This window comes from Haliotis cracherodii, unplaced genomic scaffold (genome assembly GCF_022045235.1).
Source record: "Haliotis cracherodii isolate W230 unplaced genomic scaffold, xgHalCrac1.p SCAF_8, whole genome shotgun sequence".
Taxonomy (NCBI): domain Eukaryota; kingdom Metazoa; phylum Mollusca; class Gastropoda; order Lepetellida; family Haliotidae; genus Haliotis; species Haliotis cracherodii.
In genome coordinates this window covers 14319544-14344829 of record NW_027266341.1, presented here as the reverse complement: position 1 = coordinate 14344829, position 25286 = coordinate 14319544, and the positions used below count along the sequence as shown (strand labels likewise).

Here is a 25286-nt window from a genome sequence, read left to right as displayed (position 1 = left end):
ATTTCATCCCTGTGTCCCTCAGGGACCTGAAACGTATCAAACTGTGCCATTATGATTTGAACCAGGCCACTGGCACTGCAGTTCAAGGAAGTTCAAGCCCTGTACTGCGATGCTGTGATGCTTCAGTAAATTGTTAATGGTTTTGTTCACCTATCATCAGTTAGTCAGCTCAGTTCATGCAACCTTTCTGCTATAACTTCCTGACACAAAGAGACAGTGGCATATATCATTACAAATTCAGTGCAGAGAGGGATGTATATCCTTAAGCTATATATTTGTATTAGTTGGTTTACAAACTGGAAAATTCAATGCAGGTGGTCGTAATATATATAAAAAAACCTTCCAGATTGGGACTGCTACTAATGAATGAAAAACAAACATGTAGGCCACACCATCACAGAACTACACCGGAAGATAACTGACTGGGTTTCTATTTGTAAGAATAAAGATTCTCATACATATTATTCACTATTTCTTATGACCAGCAGTGACAAAATCTTACATATTTTTCATTTCACCTAATTGTAAAACTGGGTCCGCCCAAAATTCTTTTTGTACAAAGTATTTTTCTTCTTTCAAATTTAAGTGGGCTTTTTGACAGTCGACCCAGTAAACCAACCAAAATATTTATCATGTCTTACATGATCAGTGTAGCAGGCCTCAAAGTTGCGACTATAACGGTGGCCAATTCGACCTAAATTTCAATTTGTCTACTGTCTAAACTTCAGAGGTAGCCAATTGACTACCTTGAAAATATCTTGTGGCAACTAAATTCTATCGCTTCATATTTGAAGACACAAAAATAAATAGCAGCTTAATATTGAAAATATGTTTTCTAATAATTGTACTTGCGTTCAAGTCCTGCTAAAGTCAACAATGAACAGAAAAACATGAATATTAATGTAATTAGTATCTTATTTCAGTTGACAATGCTCACTGGATAAACAAGGATATACTTAAATAATCTAGTAACATAAATTGCATCATTGTTTTGAGTCACAATTAAATCAAGTACAGTTTCCACAAATTTACAATTCCAAGACTAATGCTATGACTTGTACATATTATAAGTTGATAAAAGATAATTTCAAATGCTTTTGGCTACCTGAACTATTGGCTTGACTTCTTGATTTTACCACTGGCTACCTGGAAAAAAAAGCCTGTAGCCATATGGCTTCATGGTAAAAATATAAACTTTGAGGCCTGTGTAGCCTTGCAAATGAATGTAAAGTGGACTCTTGTCTGAAGCAGATTTTTTGGTAGTGAAAGTTCCAACCCCGGAACTTCCGCTCTCCTGGGGGACACTCTACCACTAGACCCTGGAGATGGTCTTTACAAAATAGGCGGGTATGGGTACTTATGAATATCATGGATCTAAAATCTGACCAGAGCATTTCATTGACTTTTTCGTTTACTTTTCTTTGCGACAGAATAATATAAACCAGATCATTTTGATTATGTATTTTTTTCAAATTTATATTTATAAGATCAACAGATCCGTAAACTAAGCAAAAAATAATTTAAGGCCTAAAACACATATTTTACAATGAATTCACTTTGCCAATTGAAAATGGGGTCATGCTCCTTGCTAACCAAATGTCTTTAATCTTAAGGATTGAGTCACAAACAGCACTGGTTGTCTTGTGAGACAGCTGGTATGGTCATAAAGCCATGCTAACATTATGCATAAAGGAATAGATGTTGTTGAGGTCAGAAGAGGTCCTTGGCTATGTCTGCCAATCACTGGCCAGTTCTATCAAATTTCTTTGTCTTTGATCATGAGCAGTTGGAGAAACTCACAACAAATGACAGATGAATTGCACTGTTTTAAACAAGGGTAAAAACTTGTTATTTTTAAGATTGTTTTCTTCTCATAACTGTTATTACATGTTTTGGTGATGTTAGGATATTTATGAGCAGCATTAGAATCATAATTTATAGACAATAACATTAGCTCATTATGTAAAAATATCACAATATAACAAAAGAAGAAGCTATTTTCAGTTCTATTATATACTGGAGAAGCTATGATTGGTGAAAATCAACATTTGGTATTTTTTCAACAATGTCTTTGAAAGGATTTTCTTAATTTCTTAACTCGTAGAAATAGTTTGAGAAAAACTATTTGTGATGTTCACCATAGATACAGCCATGATAATATGATTCATAAACATTTACCATAAGTAAGCCCTTTTGAGATAGATTATCAGTACTGTTTTCACAAGGTAAAATACCAAATTTCAAAAACTAAATGTTTCCAGAAAACTATTGAAAGCTTAAATTCATTTTGTTACTTCTAGAAACAGTTCATAAAAAACATGTTCAACATAATTAGTGACAAGGATATTATTCATTGGCTTTCTTCCCAGCCTGGAAAAGTCTTCCAAGACGACCCCCTCCCCCACAAACAACTCCCTCCCATCTCTAACATTGTAATCAGTGTCATTCTCTGTAAGGAAGCCCATGCTTCACAATCCTACATCATGGGCTAAGGATGCACTCGATCGATCACCCAGGAAGTTCTACGAATATGATACATTTCTTGCTTTGTAGAGACACAGCCACATGATTAATAGGCTAGAGTTAACTAAGTCTCATCTGAATGTAGACTCGAGGATACAACACATCACAGTAAACATGCTTTACCTGGTACAAGGCTATTCCAAATCAGGTCTACACAATCATCAATGTTTTTCAACAAAAACAGAAAAATAAATTGATAATTACGTACTCTACTATAATGCGACACTGTCAAACAAGTTCTAAATATCAACTTTGATTGATAAATATTCTGTCAAAATGAATTCTACAAACTGGCTTAACAATGATTCTGCTGTTTTTATGGCATTGTTCCAAGTGTGTCCACAAGTGCTATTATGTAATTTTCCCATCAAAATCTCTTAAATTTTGCTCAATAATAAGACTAGTAGACAATGTTTTTAGTATCCGTCATCTTCATTGGATGAGATAATATTTCAGCATTTATCTCAGTATGTCATATCTTTTTCATGTGTTACAGACACAAAATGTGTAGTAAGATACTTGGTTAAGGCTTTAAAAATGGTAACAAGTGTTATATCTGGGATAACGCTTTCTTGGTAAAGTACGATCTCGTACTTTTTGGGGATTCGAACCCACTCTTGCCAGAGTGAGGCACCTAATCGCCAGCACACAAAGTCAGCAATCTAACCCCCTCAGCCACCGAGGCCACCAAAAATGAAAGTCCGACAACTAGTAGTCTAGATCACGTACTTTGTGTACCCCTCTGATAAGTGTGAATTGGCATGGCTCCCATGGCCGAAATCTTTGAACACACAATGCCATTTAGAAAGTGGTCAAATGTAATAATGTTATATTTGGAATAACACTTTCTTGGTAAAGTACAGATTCTCGTCCAGACACATACTGTGTAGTCAAATGCTTGGTTAAGGCTTTAAAAATGGTGTCAATGGGTTTGATACTAGACGATATCACCAACACATATCGTGGGACCAAACCTAACGTTTAATAAAATATTCTTTCAGATTCCACAAAGCATGACCTTAACAATATGCTTCAGGCTTAAATTTTATAAAAAAATAAAAAATAAATAGTAATGGGAAGATACACCAATGCATTGGTGGATTGCAATTTTTTTACTTCATGATACAAGTATTGATAACAATCACACACTAAGTAAAAAGTATTGATTCTTTAAAAGTATTCTTTAATAAATGTTAAACAAAACACAAATTGCTAGTGAACACGTAAATATTTTCATCCATTGCACCATTCTTTATACTGCCAACTGTAAATCATTAGTGTGCCAGGTATTTGGCCTTCCTGTCTATGAAAAAGTTGGCTTATGCACCAAAGATAGGAGTGAGTATGGTAAGTTTGAATTAACGCCGCTTTTAACAGTATTCCAGTTATCATATTATGGCGTGTCAGCTTAATCTGGGAGGAAAGCCCCAAGTGATTCACATCTCCAACGTTTACCACTTCGGTGAAACCCACAAGCACAGGTATGGTCCTGACATAATCGGGGCGAACCAGGATTTGAACCCACAATTAGGTTTCTGGCATGCCCATGGGATGCAACTCTACACAGTGAATAGCTGCATCTTAGACGACTGGGCCACCCGTGCCCCCCTACAGATAAGAGCACATACAAGTATAGTGATACGTATCGAATCGAGAGCAAGGTATCGTCATACGTATCGGATCGTGAGCAAGGTATCGTCATACGTATCTGATCGCACAGTTGGTGTATGATCCCAGCCCTATAATAAAAAACAGTTGATCAGTCTGAACTTAATAATTATATTGATTTCTTTCAATCATGACACATCATGACACATTTGTTGTCCAGGTGTTTTTTTAATATAGTTTTAGTTGTAAAAGTACTACAGTTTGCAAACAAATAAACTAAGTAAGTTGGAGCTCAAAGAGATTTCAATGAAGTGAGTACTACTTTTGCCCACTGAAATGCAATGAATACAGATTAGCAGTGTGGCAACTTAATTGTCATAGTATGGATGCATAGAAACAAGTATTTTCATATGTATTGACATTTACCAACAGGTCAATATTTACTAACGTCCATATTCCTTCTCCACTGATGCTGACGTCACGTCACAGAGGCCTTAAAGGTGGGTTGGCTTGGGTTATATGGCATCCCAGCAAGTTAGTTTCAAGTTGTACATTCACCATTTCTGTCATCATTCTGTCTGTTTGCCACAGTTTCATATGTTACCCTCATTAGAACACAGACATTTTTCAGTTTCACTTGTCAGACACCCCATTTGTTAGACACCTTAAAACAACAACTTTTATGGTTGAGGGCACATCAGGTGTGTGATATATTCCCTTAAATCTGAATAGACTAGTCCTGTCGTCAACAACTGTCTGACAACTGGTACAGTCGAAAACAAAATTGATACAAATCAGTGTTTATTCTTGATTTATTAATGCTTTATACTTTGGAATATGTTGCTCAGTTAAAGGAGTTTTATATTATGTACATGAAGTATAATACTTAACATATACATCATATATAATGACCATCAATCATTATGAACATAGTGATACTTGGTTCCACATCAATGTCAATGTATTGTCAGTCATCTAACTTAACAAATAATGGAATTCATCACCTATGTCAGATAGTTTACAAAATTGACAATTCCTTTCCATTAAAGGTATTTTTCTCAATCTCCCAGTTTCAATAGGTAGATTATGGTTACAAGTTCTAACCTTAAGTAAGAGTCGCCAAAAGTTTTCTTGCAGTACGTTTAAATAATATTCGAAATTTAGACAATCATTTTTTATGATGCTAAGAATTGTGCATTTTGAAGACTTATCTCTTGCACTTGTCCAACACTGAAGGTTAATGTCATTTAATATTTAATGGAATAAATGTTTTAGATAAGTAGGATTTGGAAACTTTGTGAAAACCAGATGTAGCCAAGTCCAAGTTCGTCCAAAGTTTGTTTGATATATGTAATCCATTTTCCAAATATGTCGTCATTAAATAGTAACTTGTATACAAGGAAGGATAATTTACATGATTTCCTGGAGAGTAATTTTGCCTCCAAAACTAATTATTCTCAATTTAGCAATGTTTGATCGGTGGAGCCTTCCAAGTGCCCCATATACCACACAATTTGGAGTACATTTTCTTTACCTAGAAAGATATTTTAGAAAATGCAAATGGACACCTAGAGTCAGGATGTTTTCAAATCCCCATACTTCGCATCCGTAGAAAGGAACTCGTATAACCATGATGTCTAAACGCCGCAGTTGACATTTAAGCGAATAAATTTCACTTCGATGACACAGGTTGTATTCTAAGCACATTACAAACTTCAGTAAAAATTGTTATGTGTTAAGGGGTGTGTGGCAGTTAAAAAATATTCCACTGTCTGACTACTGGGTGTCTGATAACAGGGTGTCTGATAACAGGGTGTCTGATAACAGGGTGTCTGACAACTGGGAGGATCCCAGTTCCACAAATTGCACTAATTACAGTAAACTACGTTTATAACGATCACACTTATAACAAACTGGTGGATCTAACAAACTGTTGTTTTTTTTTTGCCCAGCCAATTACTGTATATATGCTGTATATATGTTTATAACGAACTGCGGTTACAACAAACTAAAATTAGTGGTCCCTTTCAGTTCATTATAACCGTAGTTTACTGTACAATGTCTACAACTGGAAATGGCCACTTTATCCTGGAATATGGTCCCTCTTGAACATGTTAATTGAACATCACAACCATCAACACAATGTCATCGAAATAATGGCATGAATATCACACTATGGAGAGAGAAATGTTTAAGTACATGTGTATTCATAGTGAAATAAATAAATAAATGAATGAATGAATGAATGAATGAATGAATGAATGAATGAATGAATGAATGAATGAATGAATGAATGAATGAATGAATAAATAAATCAATAAATAAATAAATAAATATGTGTGTACATAACAATGAGATTCATTTTCAAGAGGAAGTGTGGCAGTGTGGTCCAAGCTAATTCTGCCTTGTAAAGGTCCAATTAGCAAGTCACCTGATCTGCCTGAACATCATTAAAGTGCAGCAAACTAAGTATATGGCAGGCCCAGTGTTTAGCCTCAGTGCTTTGGTACTGTTGAGTACAGTCAATCAATAGGTCCCCAGCAACCTATGCCGGTCGTAAGAGGCGACTCAATGGATCAGGTGGTCAGGCGCGGTGACTTCGTTGATTGCGTGCATTGTACCCTAATACTGAGAATCGTTGCTGATGATTAAAATCAATCACTGGATTGTCAGGACCAGGCTCGATTACTAACAGGCTTGCCTCATATATAAACGGAATATTGTGGTGTGCAGCTACGAACAACGTCCATCAATTTGTGGATTTACAAAATGTGCACACGGTCTTTTACATTTACACCTCAATAAACACAAAAATTGTTGAAATGTTCCTTTAAGTGACTTTTAAGAAATTGGTACACCATTAATTCTTCTCAGACGACCTACCATCTTAGTAAGTGCAACTTACATTAAACAGGCAGTCCTCCAATTTTGGTAGATTAGTTAAAACATGTTTAGTGAGGCCGTGAAAAAATAATATTATTTTACTTTACTCGTTTGACATGTTTTCATCCAAGCTAAGGGTACACATCTGACCATGCATTGATGAGCCAAACATGTACTCAATAAGTCATCAGTAATATCAGTCCCTTTCATCACCTTGAGTAATGGAGAAATAAGGTGTGGACACAACTAGACTAATTGGTTCAGTCTTCCCCTTGACATCTTCAGATTAGTACTATTCATCACTTATCTAATAAACAGGGTTATGATTACTGATAATCTTACCAGCTGTTGACAGCTGCAGAAACAAAATGAGCATGCTCTACGTTGCACCATTAACGCATAGCACTGTAACTCAGTAAATTTCATCACTTAATTTATTTCATCTGTCAAGTTGTAAAACTATTAAACTGATAGAGGGTGGTTTACATATGTCAAAAATGGTTAATACAAAATGAATGTTGACAAAACAATGGAACGCTTTGCCTCAAAACAAGATTGAGGTACGGTACTGTTGGGCAAATACTGTTATCTAATATCAATAGGACTGACTATATGTCACATACCTACAGGGATAATTCTGGGTGGGGCATTGAACTTTTAGCCCCTAAATTTGAAAAAAGACCCACATTTTCAAATACAATGGGGCATTTCAACATTGTGCTGTATGAGCTATCCTCTGGAAAATTTGAAAGTTTCACATAAACATGATAAAGGGCCCATGTCAGAAAATTCCTGGAGTGAACCCCAGGGTTAGAAACTAACAGTTTTTGTCCACTAGTCCTTAATATGATAACATATAGCAAAACCCTTAAAATGGACCAATTTCTACTAGTCCCTAGGATACCTTTACTATTGGGCAGTTTGGCAAGGACTATAGGACTAGTGCCATTTTCTACTAGTCCCTAGGATACCTTTACTATTGGGCAGTTTGGTAAGGACTACAGGACTAGTGCCAATTTCTACTAGTCCCTAGGATACCTTTACTATTGGGCAGTTTGGTAAGGACTACAGGACTAGTGCCAATTTCTACTAGTCCCTAGGATACCTTTACTATTGGGCAGTTTGGTAAGGACTACAGGACTAGTGCCAATTTCTAGTAGTCCCTAAGATACCTTTACTATTGGGCAGTTTGGTAAGGACTACAGGACTAGTGCCAATTTCTACTAGTCCCTAGGATACCTTTACTATTGGGCAGTTTGGTAAGGACTACAGGACTAGTGCCAATTTCTACTAGTCCCTAGGATACCTTTACTATTGGGCAGTATGGTAAGGACTACAGGACTTGTGCCAATTTCTACTAGTCCCTAGGATACCTTTACTATTGGGCAGTTTGGTAAGGACTACAGGACTAGTGCCAATTTCTACTAGTCCCTAGGATACCTTTACTATTGGGCAGTTTGGTAAGGACTACAGGACTAGTGCCAATTTCTACTAGTCCCTAGGATACCTTTACTATTGGGCAGTTTGGTAAGGACTACAGGACTAGTGCCAATTTCTACTAGTCCCTAGGATACCTTTACTATTGGGCAGTATGGTAAGGACTACAGGACTTGTGCCAATTTCTACTAGTCCCTAGGATACCTTTACTATTGGGCAGTTTGGTAAGGACTACAGGACTAGTGCCAATTTCTACTAGTCCCTAGGATACCTTTACTATTGGGCAGTTTGGTAAGGACTACAGGACTAGTGCCAATTTCTACTAGTCCCTAGGATACCTTTACTATTGGGCAGTTTGGTAAGGACTACAGGACTAGTGCCAATTTCTACTAGTCCCTAGGATACCTTTACTATTGGGCAGTATGTTAAGGACTACAGGACTTGTGCCAATTTCTACTAGTCCCTAGGATACCTTTACTATTGGGCAGTTTGGTAAGGACTACAGGACTAGTGCCAATTTCTACTAGTCCCTAGGATACCTTTACTATTGGGCAGTTTGGTAAGGACTACAGGACTAGTGCCAATTTCTACTAGTCCCTAGGATACCTTTACTATCAGCGTACAACAACTTTTTCAAGGGATATTTCAATGTTTACTGCGAATAATTAATAAAATTGTGGTGACTGGTATCATGATTGTGGAGTTGTATTGAAAATACCACAAGGGTCATTCTACAAATACTAATCATATATTACATGTGTGACAACATGGTTTTGATGAAAACAAAATATCTTTGGCATTATACTTAATTTCCCAAACTCATTCAAATCTGTACATCTTTCGATCAGAAGTTAAAAAAAGTGATTATCAATTAGTTGTGACAATGACTGTGGTGAGGTCAATATCTCGTTTCAACAGGCTACGTAACCATTGCATGGTAACAGTAAACACGTCACGTTACATTTTACGGACACATTCTGTTCTCTTCCGCTCATTCTGATAATAAATTTAACTTATGGTTTTAATAAACTCCTCCCTTTGTCTATTTGCATCCAAGGAGTTTATTATGATAAATACCGTAATTCTATCGGTGGAATTTGGTACAAAATATGATAATGATTCCACCAGAATCGCAATAGTTGGCAGCCCAGTATTATACACTGATTGAGGTACTGAAACACCCCGTTTGGTATTGCGGCATCTTTCAACAAACGTATGTCATATCCAAATCTGCGTTTACCCATAAACTCTTAAAGTGTATTGGAACCAGTGTCCGAAATAGCCTCCTGCCTGCTAGTCCAAAATTTCAGCTGGTCTAAAGATTTTGAAAGCCAACTGGCTACCAACATTTTTAGGGTGAGATATTATATCACACCTCTTAGATCAAAAAAAAAAAGTTATCCCATTTCTGTAGATCAATACAGCCATCAAAAATCAAAAATCAACTTAATAACCGCAACAAATCAAAATTGCAAGATGAAATTTACCCCCTTCCATCATGCTTCTAGTTCTAATTTCTTCCCTAATGGACAGAGCAGTTTGATGGTAACTTAAATTTGAAACTTGCTCGTAACATTTTAGGCTAGCTAGGCCACCTTTGACATATAAACTTGTCTACCATGTCTATATAACATTTCTTGCTATAAAGGTTTTACAGTATTCACTGGTATTAATTCTGTGGGGCCACAGTTACCAAACATACATATATGCATGTAGAACATGTAATTTGATACGAAAAATCCATCTAAAATCTGAGTAAATATTATATTTCTTATGAAATTTTGTGGACGGTTGCCTCCAAAACAGAAAGTTAAGTGACAGTTTGATAATCAGAATCAAACATTATTTGCTTATTTTGTTGATTTGTACTGATATTCTTGGTCAACTAGGTCACTATGCCTAGATACAGCCTATGGTCTAAGGAAAAAAAACCCAAACATATATATCTGGATAGGGTTGAAGTAAGTATAATTTCCAAAACAAAATAGAAATAGAAATTTTAACAAAATACAAACTTGAATATTTTCAGTTTAAGCATATTTTCAACTAAACAGAATATGTTCGACAATTTCTTTTGAACAACCTGTATTTGAGTCCTGTCCTGTCTAATATTGAATTCACTGATAATAAAATCAACATTTACATCCACCATTTCCATGTACTGACAGCTTTACACTGTTATGACCCACACATTAATCCCTTGACTTTCTAACTCGGCATAGTTCAGTTATTGATAGGAAACTCGAACACGTATAGTGTACCTGTAGAGTGGGCACAGCTGATAACACGCTGCTGCTTGTCATGCACAAAGATAATCAATTTTATACATGTTGTATACAGATTTAACTTTACAGACTTCTGACTGGCATACAAAACTGACAGAACTCTCCAGCAACGTTCAGTCATTCGTCATTTGTTGGCTTACCTGTTGTTGATAATTAATTCATGCTTTAGAAAATGAAGAGGATTGAAAATGAAGGCTGCAAAGTGAAAGTCAAGATCTAGGGAACAGATTCAATTGGAAATTATGTGGAAGCACAAGTTTTGACTAGTGGACTGGTCACTAATCCATATGCTTGTAGGATGCTACAATTCATATCACAACCCATTATGAATAGTGCCAGCAGTCATTTTTACATCTGTCGCAACGCACATGGTATGAGAATGAAAAGCCGAAGCTGTTTTCTTGATATTTTTGGCAAAGTAGTTTAAGGCCTAAATCTTTTAACATGTTGAAAATTAGGATTCTAACAAAGGGTGAGATGGGTAAAATGGGGCATTATGTCACATCTAAGATAATTTTACTCATATAGCAACGTGTGTGTGTGTGCGTGTGTGTGTGCATGCGTGCGTGTGCGTGTCTATGCTTGTAGTAGTCCTGACTTCTGCAGGTTTTATAGAGCCAGCCCACTAAAATACCATGCTGCAGTCTCACATGGATACAGTATACTGACTCCCAAGGCAACCAGTCCTTGCTATATCCCTCAATGCTGAGTACCGGGCAAGGTAACAACAAGTACCATCTCTTATCTTTGGACATGACACGGGCAGGGGATCGAACAACAGATAACAACTGCTCCCTGTGCAGAGGCCACTACAACGATGAGGCAGAATTTTAACGAGGACCCTTGGACGTTCAACATCAATTTCGAACACACAAAGTGTTAAAGACTGCAACTACAGAACAGTGCCGTAAGTTAAGAGACACTTGAAGCATCATAAGTTAAATGACACTTGAGACCATTGCATTTAGTTTAGTGTGTCTAACTATTATTTGGTCAGTCTTCCTCCATATCGGAGATGTTCTTACCTTGATTGTTTGGCTCAGGTAGGTTTTCCCTTGCAACTAGGTGCATCACAGTTGTCTTACCGGTGGGTAACTGCAGAGCTGCAACAAATAAATAGAACGTAAGTTCACGATCAGAAATTATTAGGCCATTAGTATGTTTGTTTTGTTTGTTGTTCAACATTGCTCTCAGCAATATTCCAGTTATATGAGGGTGATTTGTTGATAATCGAGTCTGGACAAGATAATCCAGTGATTGACATCATAAGCATAGATCCACGCAATCAACCAAGTCACTGACTCTGATACCCAATCCATTTAGTTGCCTCTTACAACAAGCATCAGTTGCAGGGGACGTTTATTCTTACCTGGAAACCCCATGGGTCGCTAGAAATAGTATTTACACAAAATAACAAGAGAGTTTGGGGATTAACTTGATCAACACTACTTTTTATTCTCAGATCAACAAATCAGTAGTTGTGTCCTACACTGTGGAAACTTCAAAAAGAATAATGAGTATGTTATTTAGTTGCAATAAGCCATAATCTAGAGCTATGGGGTAGGGGGATCAAAACCTGGTCCTAGGCATAAACACAATCACCTTATCCACATGGCTACCTTGAGACCCTAGCAACCCAGAGTAAAACATTTCCTGTCCTTATCTATCTACCAATATGCCAAACAGGATGCTAATTGTATATCACCCAGGATGGACGTTTAAATTTGAAATGCCACATTCAGCTTAATTCCATCTATATGACAGCAGCCCGTATATAATCAGAACCAGGCAATCAAGTGGTTGATATTATGAGCAACATTCCATGCCATCGGATACAACACACAATCAATTAATTTAGTGTGCCTGACATCCCGATCCATTAAGTCGCCTCTTACGACCAGAATTGGTGGGTGGGAAATATTCTACCGCTGGACCACAATATTCCACCTGCAAGGCAGCGGCCTGTAAATATCCCTGAATCCCTACTACCTCACAAAATGGGACAAACATACAGTACCCAGTAAGATCAGAGCTCCAGATAAGCTGCGTATCTGCGTGAAATACGCATCAGAAATGCAGAAATACACAGTAAAATATAATCCAAGCGTATCAAATACGCAACGAACATTACAGATACGCTACAAAAATAAAACTTGTGCGTATCATCAAAATATTGTGAAGTAACCCTGCGTATTCGATTTGCAAATCAGCAACTTAATTTGAAATTATAAAGGGGCATTCCGTCAACCTTGCCAAACTCGATGACAGTTACATCATGATCATTTGCCATCACACTTTCTTGTGGAAGTATCGTGGTATTTTTGAGTCCTATAAAGCTCTCGAACCCACACGACACCAGTTTGCAGGGACTAGATGAATAGTGTTTTTAAATATTTAACTTAAATACCCACATGTGTAAAAACTAGTGGGTAACAGAAATTTGAATACGCAGGTAGAATTACTGATACCCAATGATTTTAAAATGCATGGGTAAAATACCCACAACACCAAAAGCTTATCTGGAGCTCTGAAGATGTTGAACCTACTTTGTCTTTTGAAAACAATCTAAACTTGGTTACATAATGATCGCGTGAGGTTGTTTAACACCATGGTAATAAACCCCACAGGAGGCCTGAAGTAACTGAGCCTGGATGAGAAACTTTAGTGGTTCAACAAGACAAGTAGACAACAAAAAGCGGTTTTCAGTTTCATCAATTTGATCACTATTTCATACCTCACCAAGAACAATTAACGACTCTGGAATCCGATCTTGCCTGACAACAAAAGTCATATAACAAATCCCAGCTGAAATTTCCCAAGGTATTCCTGTTAATGACAACAATAGCATTGACAACTGATATAGATACATCATGTAGAGGTGTAACAACTAACTTTGTTGCAACACATTACAACACATCACGGTACGATGCATGAAAGCTGGACACTTAATGAGGATGTTCTGTCATCAAAGGGAGAGATGAGAGACTGAACAAAGTCATTTATCGTCAATTTAAAATCCATAAACTGAACAAAAGCTTCAGAACTCATTCAGTAAGGAAGTGAGCTGGGTTATTGCCACATCGAAAAGTATTTCAGTAATATCATGGCATGTCAGCTTAATGTGAGAGGAAATCCTGACGTGATGCTTGTTTATTTGTTGTTTAACACCACATTCAGCAATATTCCAGCTATATGAACGGCGATCTGTAAATAAGCGAGTCTGGACCAGGCAATCCAGTGGTTGACATCATGAGCATCGATCCATTCAATTGGTATATGATGACATGCATCAACCAATGTGCCTGACCACCTGATTCTGTAAGTCGCCTCTTACGACAAGCATTTTACGGCAAGCATGGGTTGTTGAAGACCTATTCTACCCTGGATCTTCTTGGATCGTGACGTGATACAGGTCTTAGGTGTTACCAAATATTAGTATTGTTAACAGTGAAACAGGTATGGTACTGATAAACATAATCATCAGGGCCAGTCTGGGATTCAATCCAACAATCATATGTATCTGGATTAGGGCTGGGACAAGTCCAAATCTACTACGCAGGTATCCAACGACCTATTACCCGACCCTACCTGGGTGCCCGGTGTAAATCTCAGTTAATTGGGTACAAAATGTCCGATTGGGAATAGTTTGACCATTGCCCTGACAAAATGTATTTAGATACACATATAAAACAATCTGGTCATGCATACACTGAATTTGACGGAAGTTTTATCTTTATTCCAACCTATAGAGGGCAGAAGGACTGGGTGACAAACTACAGGTCCAGGTAGTCCTGAGGGTACCCGGGTCCTTCTCAGTACCCACCCCACCTGAATACCCGAGTCACCCATCCCAGCCCTAATCTGGATGCAGTTTTGTACAGTGCCTTAGATGATTGGGCCATGTGTGCCTCCTTGTAAACTCCATCAGAAAACAATACTTCGCAAATTATTTTCAAAGAATGAAACACGAGGATGAACAAATTATCTACAAGCTACTTCAATACAGCCTTGGTAGTTGGACATGGGCAAAATGATTTGAATCAAAACATACTCACCAACAAAAGAAACGTGAATACCATACGTGTTGGGTAATATAGGAAGAATAACTCATATTTATGAGATAATAGATTGGTTTGATGCACAAACTTACATACTGGTATGTTGTGTAAATCAACGCTCATGAACACATCACATGTGACGTCATAAAATCCATGACTCAAGAAGCACCTTTTGTTTTGAGCAGAATTAGCGTCTTAAGTTTCGAAATCACATGCAGTATATCGTGATAAGAATAAAGACAGTCTGTTGTTATACTTGACTGATCGTTAATTTTGTCACTAAGTGATACACATTGGAAACATCTCTCCTTATCGTACATACTTCCCTGTATGTTTCTATTGTTCGTGTTTCCTTTGGCAAGATAGAGGATATTTAATGTGTTTTCTCAAATACCGCTTTTATCTCATTCAGTGAAGTGGGGAGAGTCTAATATTTTACGAGTGACGCAGTCACGAGTGAAAATATTAAACTCTCCCCACTTCACTCAATGAGATAAAAGTGGTATTTGAGAAAACACATTGAATTTTCTATTTATTATATACATGTTTTATTTTTATTACTTGCAATTTATATATTTTTTTGAAAACAGTGTCTGATAAACTACTAAGTTCTCCCTGTCGCCCCTTAACCACCGCCGTATAAAGGGGGTTTGCGAAAAGAACATAGTTCGTGAATAAAACTAGCCCTGTTAATATATGTTATGCGAAATATATTATTTCATATCAAGTATTAAGTTCCTAGGACATTTTTGTTTGTCATAATTAAACATTCCTGTTAAAATGAAAACAGAAATCATTTTCAAACAGCGATTATTTTATTGGCGTAGGAATACATAAACAGTTAGTACTGTGACCATGTCGAACGATCAGCTGAGCGCTCTCCAGGCTTACAAAATCCGCCAAATTTGATCAAATTTTCTCACAGATAAGTGTGAAAGTTGACATAAATACATTTATAGAACCCCGAACATTTTAACTGAAACATTGTTGCTTGCTGTCATGAATTAAATTAGGAAAGATCAATTCTCGAAAAATTCAAGCTGGCGCTTCTCGCCTCGGCGGTACGTCTTGCTGTCGCCAGTTGTGCCTATTGTATAGCGAAGCATGTCCGGCGCAAGAGTGATATTAACATTGCCATAGATGTTATTTCCAGACATCAGACTCGTCAAAAAGCTCCTGTGGTCAGTTGAAGAGAAGCTATGCACCTGCGGTTGAGACAGTCGGCATCTGACGTAAATGTAATGTTTTGATTCAGGAGAAAGTAGTTCTGGCACCTTGTTTATATCAGTCACTAGTGATTGATATAACTTTTTTATATCAGTCACTAGTGACTGATAACTTGATCTATCGTCACTGATAAATTCCAGTATTTCAATCATATGTATATAATAAATTCCACTTGGCATAAAAGGCAAAATAGCGGTTTAAAGTTTTATGAATGGATTACTGAAATAAGTGACGACACCAGGTGTTCACAAAAAGGGTAAGCATGTCCTGCCCTATTGGTAGCAACTACCATTCACACAATTTGCTTAAAAAAGTAGCCTGCCCTATGCTGAAGAGATACATTTAAGAGGACATACATGATGCATTGTTTATCGTTAATACAACAGGGACAAAGTTAATGTTTCAGGATTAATCTGAAAGTGGTATTTGTCAGACACAAGCTGTTTCATCGCCATGAAGCCGTGTGATTATGTACCACATGAAAGTAACGTAAGAAAAAACTACATGGAAGATAATGGAGAATTTACAACCCCATGAACACAGGATGACATATGTGCATTACACCCATCCCAAGGTGCAGCCATTGAGGTCAAAAGTATGACATTTGTATGACGCAATAGTTTTAAATCATAAATATTACATAGATGTATATTAATTTGCGACGTTCAAAAATGTGTCCCATGGGCTCTTGGTTCATAGTAAATTAAGTCATGATTGATCTACTCACTTGACAATAGACCAAATTAGACCATTTAAATATTATGCCTTCACATGTACATAACGTAATTGTTTCGACAAAAGTGTTTGCCTTTGTTTTTCGAGCCATTTGTGAACATTATAGATATATCTACAGGAAGGCATGCTGTGCCCTAGCCTCATAAAACTGGAAGTAATAATGCTGCCCCAGCTGTGCCATGGAGATATAGGACTTTTGAAGGGGGTCATTTTATGGGTTTTCCAGCATAAGACAAAGCTGTTTATTGATATTGTTTTGTCAAGGGATATGACCATTTCAGATTTTAACGTTCCGACAGCAAATAAGTTATTGATTTTGATGAATGATCTGTGTCACAATTGAGGCAATGGAAAAATAATGTTGCATATCTATTGTACAAATATACACATTTTTCTGTGTCAGGGCAAACCCAGCAGGAAAATTGGCCTAAAACATTTAATCTATCATAGACAAATTACTGTGGATTCTGACTATTATACTCACTTTATAAATGTAAAATATTAACATGCCCTTTTATCTGACTAAAGTCACATGCGAACAAACCCCATCTTTACAAATTAGGTGTCACGATGCTCCCTCACCCACTGCAAAACCTGATGTAGACAGACAAAAGGTCCCAGCTGGAGCCCAACCCAAGTAAAGTTGGTACAAGTCATCATGTAAACAATATATTTTTGAAACAAAATCACCTATTATCCCGACCTTGATCTCAGGGGAAAAAAGGGGTTATCCTATTTAATGATATTTTAAAGTGTGCCTAGTAATTACTTGGATCATTTGTCACCTAATTTATCAAAACATAACCACTATATATACAACAGATCTGCCAAAAAAGCTTAGTGACTGAATGATGTCCACAATCAAAGACCTAGAACTGATAACCACAGCTCCACAGACTCCCAACCCATGAAGATCTGGGTACAAATATGTCTTCAGCAACCCATGCTTGTCGTAAGAGACGACTAACAGGATTAAGTGGTCATGCTTGCTGACGTGGTTGATGCATGTCATCATATCCCAATTGCGTGGATCAATGCTCATGACATCAATCATTAGGTTGTCTGGTCGAGACTCAATCATTTACAGACCGACGATTTAACTGAAATATTGCTGAAAGCAGCATTAGATGACATACAATCGAACCAATCAACAGCCAACCCAGCTGATCAATATTATTGACTTGACTTGATTATTGACAGACTAGTGTCATATACTATAGCTGAAATATTGAGTGGGCAACAAACAAACAAAGAACAAACCACAAGACTCCAATTGGAGGATGGCAAAACAAAGTTTCATTCATCTACTGTTTATACTTCTTATGAGCATGTCAACAAATCGATTAACGAGGAAAACAACATATATATCATTGAAACATTTCAATTCATATTTTTAACATTGTTTGCTTGTTGTCTAACGAAGCTATCAGCAATTTTTGACAGGCCACTGACCATGACATGCAAATAATTGAATCTGGTCCAGAGTGAGTGAGTTGGGTGTAACGCCGCTTTTAACATTATTCCAGTTATATTGTTGCGTGTCAACTTAAAGTGGGAGGAAAGCCCGAAGTGATGCAGGTCTCAGACGTTTACCACTTCGCTGAAACCCACGAGCACTGGTATGGTACTGACAAACCTAGAAACATAATTGGGGCGAACCGGGATTCGAACCCACAATCATAGGTTACTGGCGTGTCCAAGGGACGCAACTCTGCACAGCGAATCGCGGCGCCTTAGACGACTGGGCCACCCGTGCCCCTGAATCTGGTCCAGAGAAACCAGTGCTTGATAGTATGAGCAATGTAGATGTGTAATGATTCAGTCATGACAATAAGCAGTTAAGGCCACCAAACCGGACCATCTGATCCACCAAGTCACCTTGTACAATAGGCATGTTGCTGGGGACCAAGTCAAACTACCATGGGTTTCGTGTTAACTATAAAGGCTTACACTGAAAATCTTTTGTAACCCACCCAATGCCAATCATGAATTGCTCAGAATTGGCTTTTACAAAAATGTTTTATGTGTGCAATTGGCGACAAAATACAAAATACATTACTGTTCAACACTCTCTAGGTTATCTTTCGAAGCATATTGACACAAAATAAACCCCAAGCTATCTAGGCTCCAACTAGTTCCTAGAAGTGTGTTGTCCGTGATCATAAATTGATGAATAGGCAATGAACAGTTCAGAAATACTGAGCAAACACATACATTCACGATCATATCAGTTTCCACTACAAAATAACAATCATGAACTATTGTAACTTTCTAAATATATAAGGGAAAGCGAAAGTGTCCTGTCAATAAGCTGTTATCTTAAAACTTTCAAATGATTAAAATCTATGCATTTAAATATATCCAATCATTTCATTTTCCTGTTACCAACCAAAAGCATTTATCAGATGTTTTGACTCACAACCTTTAACCTTGACCTTTCAAAATACCTGACACTTTCTCTCTGCATCTACATCAATTATAATAATAAACAAACAAACAAGTGTTCAAAATCATGGAATGCACAACGTAATTGATGTGGAGCATAGCAACTCCCAAGCAGATGTGCCATCATGATTACAGTGCATATCGATTGCAATGTTCAGAAACGCAAATGCCCTGTCAACAGGTGTCTCATAACATTACACAAATGAATTCAATCCAAATATGCATGCACATAGCGGGACAATATCATATGGTGTGTAGTGCATCTTTGCTATGCTTCATATTTCACATGTACAGTTGCATTTAACTTATTTGTTTGTTTGTTTGTTGCCACACTCAGCAATGTTCCAGTTATATGATGGCGGTCTGTAAATAATCGAGTCCAGACATGACAATCCAGTGATTGAGATCATGAGCATCGATCCACTCAATTGGGATATGATGACATGCATCAACCAACTCCGTGAGCCTGACCACCCGGTCACATTAGCTGCCTCTTACAACAAGCATAGTCACCTTTTACGGAAAGCACGGGTTCCTGAAGACCTATTCTCTAACCGGATCTTCACGGGTCACATTTAATTGAAAGTCAACTTGATAACAACATTATTTAATACATACATGAACAGTGAGTTTGGTTTATTGACGCTTTCAAACTATTTAAGTCATATGACGTGTCACTTTGATATGGCCATCTTCTCGCGGCAAGTGTTTGAGTGAGTTAGTTTAACGCCGGTTTGAATAGTATTCACAGTGTGTCAGCTTAATCTTGGAGGAAAGCTTGAAGTGATGCAGGTCTTAGACATTTACCACTTTGGTGAAACCTACAAGCATGGGGTATGGCGTTGACAAACCCTGAAACATAATACTGTTGAACTGGGGTCGAACCAACAATCATAAGTTTCTGGCGTGCCCAAGGGACGCAATTCTTCACAGTGAACTGTGGCGCCTTAGACGACTGGGCTACCCGTGCCCCCTCCAGAGACAAGAGTGTCCAATAGCCTATATCAAAACCTAATTTCCATACTTGCCATTTCAAGCCAATTTTTGTAAGCGAGGACCATTGCACATAGCATTTGACTGAAATCAACATCCAGTTTCTGAAAAAGTGGTCTCTGCTATAGCCATGCCATCACCAGTTGTATTTGAGTGGAAATAACTTGTATATCTATATACTTATCCTATCCCACACTATGCTTTTTTTCTTTGATCCTATGTGGAAAAGTGCTTGAACAAAGTTTCCAGCTTCTAAAAACAATTCACATTTCAGCAAAACCATGGTCATGTACCCAACAACTAGTTCATGCATAGCAAGACCTGATCATGTGTCTATTTCTGCCACATCATTCTCTTTGGTCAGAGCACACAGACTGGAGGGGCTAAGATGCGGGAATGGTCGGTCGGGTGGGCATGTAGCAATTTTAACACTTATCTCATCTAAACTATGCATTTATCCCATGGTTGGAAGGTGGGCAGATACCATAGCCTAGTGTCGTAAACAACAATAACTAGTGAGGGAAAAGACACCAACAAATGATCCCAATGCGCTAGTCACACGATCAGCACGAGATCGGGAATACCATGCGGAATGTGTTTTCAAGTATGACAATGTAACATGAACAACAGCGTAGCTGTAAAGAAACAAGTGATACAGAGTTCAACCAATAATCGATCCAGAAGGGGCTCCAGTCAATCGATTTCCAAAGGTAGAACACAATACTATCTCCCAAAGACAATAGCATTCGACTGCTCGGCATCCCTTTTAACACTTTGTCAAGGCTATAAATCACACCCAAGTGATTGAAGCATGCCCAGAGGAGAAGAGGAACGGTGACAATATCCACAGAGGACCTTCAAACCAGTACCTGTCAACACAAATCCTCAAGGCAGAGGTTCGGGACACAAGTGCAACAGTCATGCCATGTGACGACTTCATTTTGGAAGTTCGAAGTCTCTACAGCTGAGCCAATGCACTCTCAGCCTGGGAAATACAAACAATTAAAAAACAAAAAACACGAGTGCTAAAAGTTCAAGATTTCGTTATCACTTGCTTGATACAGTGTTAGAACCTACACCGAAACGTCGCTCTTAATTGTAATAAAGAAGTTGTTCATCCATAAATTCTTATCCTTACTTAGTACTCCAACTTCTAAATGCCTATCAAAGAAGTAATCCAGAGTATGGTTCTCGCTTATACATGCAGCAGTCGCAAGGGCCTGTAGAAAAACAGTCTAGAAAGTGATCAACTTGAAGTCTTTGTCATTGTCACAGCCACAAAAAGGGCTGGAACAGGAGCTTAGGAGCTCATGGAGATCCCGTTGAACTGGCACATCCTTTTCCCAATCCTCCAAATGTTGACGTTTTAGACTAGTGTCCTTTTGTACATCCTGAACCACTTCCTGGATGAGGTCTGCAAAAAGACTCCAAGAGGACCAGGGAAGCTGGTGTAAGCGGGTATAAATGCTAAAGAGAACTCTAATATGATGGAGGGACGTGCGGAACCTGCATGATGAGAGACAAGGTCAAGGATTGATGTAATCTTGTCTTGTATCAGGAAGACCTAAAATAAACCAGGAAGACTGGAGACGATTCCATAGATGATGGAATGGCACATTCAAGCATAATGGTCGAGAAGGAAGGGTGATGTTTGAAGAGCTTGCAGAAGGGACCGCAAACCCAATAACCGATCCTCATTTGAAGTGCTGCGACTAAGCTGTAGTTGCTCGGTGATCCAATGAAAGTCCAAAGCTGGGCTGGTGGGTTCGAAAAACTCTCTGAGGAGGAAGCCAGGGAAGCTTGATTGTCCGAGGTAAGGAAGATCTTTCTTGCCCATTCTCCTTAAGAAGCTATGCTAAGAGGGTAGTGAAACCCCAGGCAAAAAATCAAAATGTATTCTCTACACTGACAAACACGCCTCAATCGTGTGGCAATGTAAAAGAGAATAATGTGGCAAAGACAGACACGTGATCAGGTCATGTAAGGTTGCTATGCATGGGATTGGGTGCATGACCATGGTGATGCTGGGGTAGAAACTGGGTTTGATATATAGGCAAGTAGACACTCTTGCTTTGGCAAGATTGATGTGACAGGAAAGATCATAATGATGCAGGTCTCAAACGTTTACCACTTTGCTGAATCCCATGAGTACGGGTATGGTGCTGACAAACCTAGAAACAAAAGCCTGGTCACCAGACTCTGAATCTGCACCCATGATCACATGTTTCTTGCACCTCCAGGGGACTTCACAGCTAATCAGAACACCCTGGATGACTGGGACTGAAATATTCTGTCAACCATTACTAAAAAAAACTAACCACGAAAGTATACAATCCCAGAATGTAACATAAACAAAAGCTCTCACTGTTTGAAATTCTACAAGCCCTCAGCATACCATTATCATACTCATCAATGGGTTCAGTTTCCGGCTGAGGAGTCAATCATTAAATCAGTGATTCATTATGTTCAATTACAATAATTAAATTTTTGTTGTGTTCATTGAAATTCCTGTATTCTGATTAGCTGAATTGGTCACGTGTTATTGCATTCCTTTCCCAATGAATGTGAAAAATTAAGCCACGCCCACCGAGGCACACTATTTTTATTACTTCGGAATGTCGGGGAATCCCAATATGACAGCCGAGGGAATTCCCTTTCTGCTCACGTGTATCATCATGCACAGGACATTTAGCGACATTCATGCATATTCATTGCCCAAACAAACCTTTGAAACCGAAGGCCGAGAATGTGTATGAAACAGCAAACGTGCAGGCTCGATCGCCTGTTTTTTTCTGCTCGCCTCGGTTCAACTTTCATGTCTTCGGGTTTCCTTTCTAACTAGCATTTTTTCAACTGTGTTTTACCGTAATCAGGGAAGTAATGTTTGAATCTGGCGGTAACTGACCATGTAATTTGAAACAGCCGCCTTCTCCCGGACATATTTCTTCCAGTTTGTTACAGTCTGACTGTTGCAGTTCTTTTCGCAACTTGTCTTAACTGACAGGTCCAATGAACATTGTTTTGATCCTGCTCTCCGTTGATTGGCTACTGACAGTGTAGGCGTGTCAATTTATGTGCATAAATTAAACAATCACCTGATTTATGTCACGCCACAGTATGTATTCCTACACCTGGAATGTTTATCAATCTCGTCATTTTTGTCTGTTTTGATATATACAATTGTTTTTGGTTAAACTATTGTAGACAAAACATGTTTTATGCTGTCGAATTTAATTATAAGCATTGACTGTGTATTTTTTTCGTTTCATTGAGGTATGAATCGAAAAACCAATGTGCAAACTTTCGTAAGAATCCGCTACGCGGCTTCATACAGTTTGCACACTGGTTTTTTCATTGTCAGACATCCATGTTATTCAGAAATTGGGATTATAGGTTGGATGATGCTGTATTTTCATATGTATAGTGTGCACTCAGAAAAATTGCTATTTCATGTATTGTGCGCAGTAAAACACAACAACATTGCATTGCTTCAGGGGAAAACAAAAAGCATATAACAAACTTGGTGAATGAAAATAAATAAAATAAATAAAAAAAAAAAGAAGAAGCAAGAAACCAATGCAAGAAATAAGAGGATCTGGGGTCTATATCATTAACAAGGAACCATTGAATGAATTTCTTATGCAAAACATGAAATTGCTGCATGCATAATATGTTATTTAATTGTTATGCAGTCTACCACTTGCAGCAAATAACCAGTCATTATGCGTGTACTTACCAGCTAATGTGACGTTACCATGGAGAAATCGTCCTTGGTAAATGAGCCGCAGAATGTTGGTTGGGGGTAGCTGCTCTTCTGACCAATCTGAAACATCGATGGACATCATACTGTATCATAATGATCAATAAAACAAATTACTCATATTACATGAATTGCAGTCATTAGGATTAATGTTCACGACACCTGTACCACCGATCCATGATTAAACATGGACTGATTCAGGTCTCACTGACCACTCTTAAAGCTCACATCATGCACATCAGCTGTAGCTCTACGAATGCATTATGGAACCAGGTCCAGAACTCCTGATAGCCATTTTAGCCAGCCCTTACGATAAACTTGACATGTACCTGACTCAGAACTCCTCTGGGGGTTAATAGTGTTGAAGTGAGTGTGTGAGGATGATTTTACGCCGCTTTTAGCAATATTCCAGCAATGTCACGGCGGGGAACACCAGAAATGGGCTTCACACACTGTAGGTGGGGAATCGAACCTGGGACTTCTGAGTCATGAGCTTTAACAACTAGGCTACCCAAGCGCCCCTAATAGTGTTTAACTATAATAAGGTATTCTACATTCATTTAGTTGGATTGCTTTCAGGTGTTACAATACACTTGCTAAAGTAAATGACTTTCTACTCGTTTAATTACCCCCACCCCAGCCTTTTTGATGACCAAATATGGCAAAATGTCTTGTAATTAGCATTTCAAATTCACTAAAATTAGCCAGGGCTTGAGTTAAGGAATTAAAAGCTAGTTGCACCAGACAAAACGAGGTTGCATCCTGGATCCATCAATTTATCATGTAACCAGCGGTAGAAACTAACAGGTATGAACCACTAGTCCTTATAATGATAACATGTAGCAAAACCCTTAAAAAGGGCAAATTTCTACTAGTCCTTATGATAACTTAACTATTGGGCAGTTTGGCAAGGACTACAGGACTAGTGCCAATTTCTAATGCCGCTTTACCATGCTGGTTGTAAAATTCAGTGTATTAGTAATGGAAAAGGATAACAATTCATCATTACTAGGTGTTCAAAATCAAGAATGAAAGTCAAGGGATCCTTGTCATTCCCATATTGATAGAAGTCAAAGACTTAAGGGATTTCTAGATTCATACACAAAAGGAGCCAACCTTAAGGACACTAGGACCTCATGTTATGTTTGAACACTGGTTACCTAATAATAATAACTCTGTGTTGCAGATATGGTATAGTCTTTCTATCTTTCCCAGTGTTCTATGTTTCAACATGACATGGGCAGAATTGGTTTACGGTACCCCCCGGGGAGATTCTGTGACAAGCTTGTGAAACCATAACAGGGCCCAGGTGGTCACAATGTGTGACTAATA

General features: G+C 38.0%; 1 protein-coding gene across 1 annotated transcript in view; it reads right to left on the bottom strand.

The window, feature by feature from the left end:
* LOC139449614 (ubiquitin-like protein 3) overlaps positions 1-25286 on the bottom strand; it is a 39674-nt gene that overhangs the window by 8671 nt on the left and 5717 nt on the right. The window contains exons 3-4 of the mRNA XM_071231088.1: positions 23931-24017; positions 11762-11839 (exon numbers count right to left, since the gene is read on the bottom strand). Coding sequence (XP_071087189.1) covers positions 11762-11839; positions 23931-24017 — 165 coding nt within the window. The remainder of the gene's footprint in view (positions 1-11761; positions 11840-23930; positions 24018-25286) is intronic.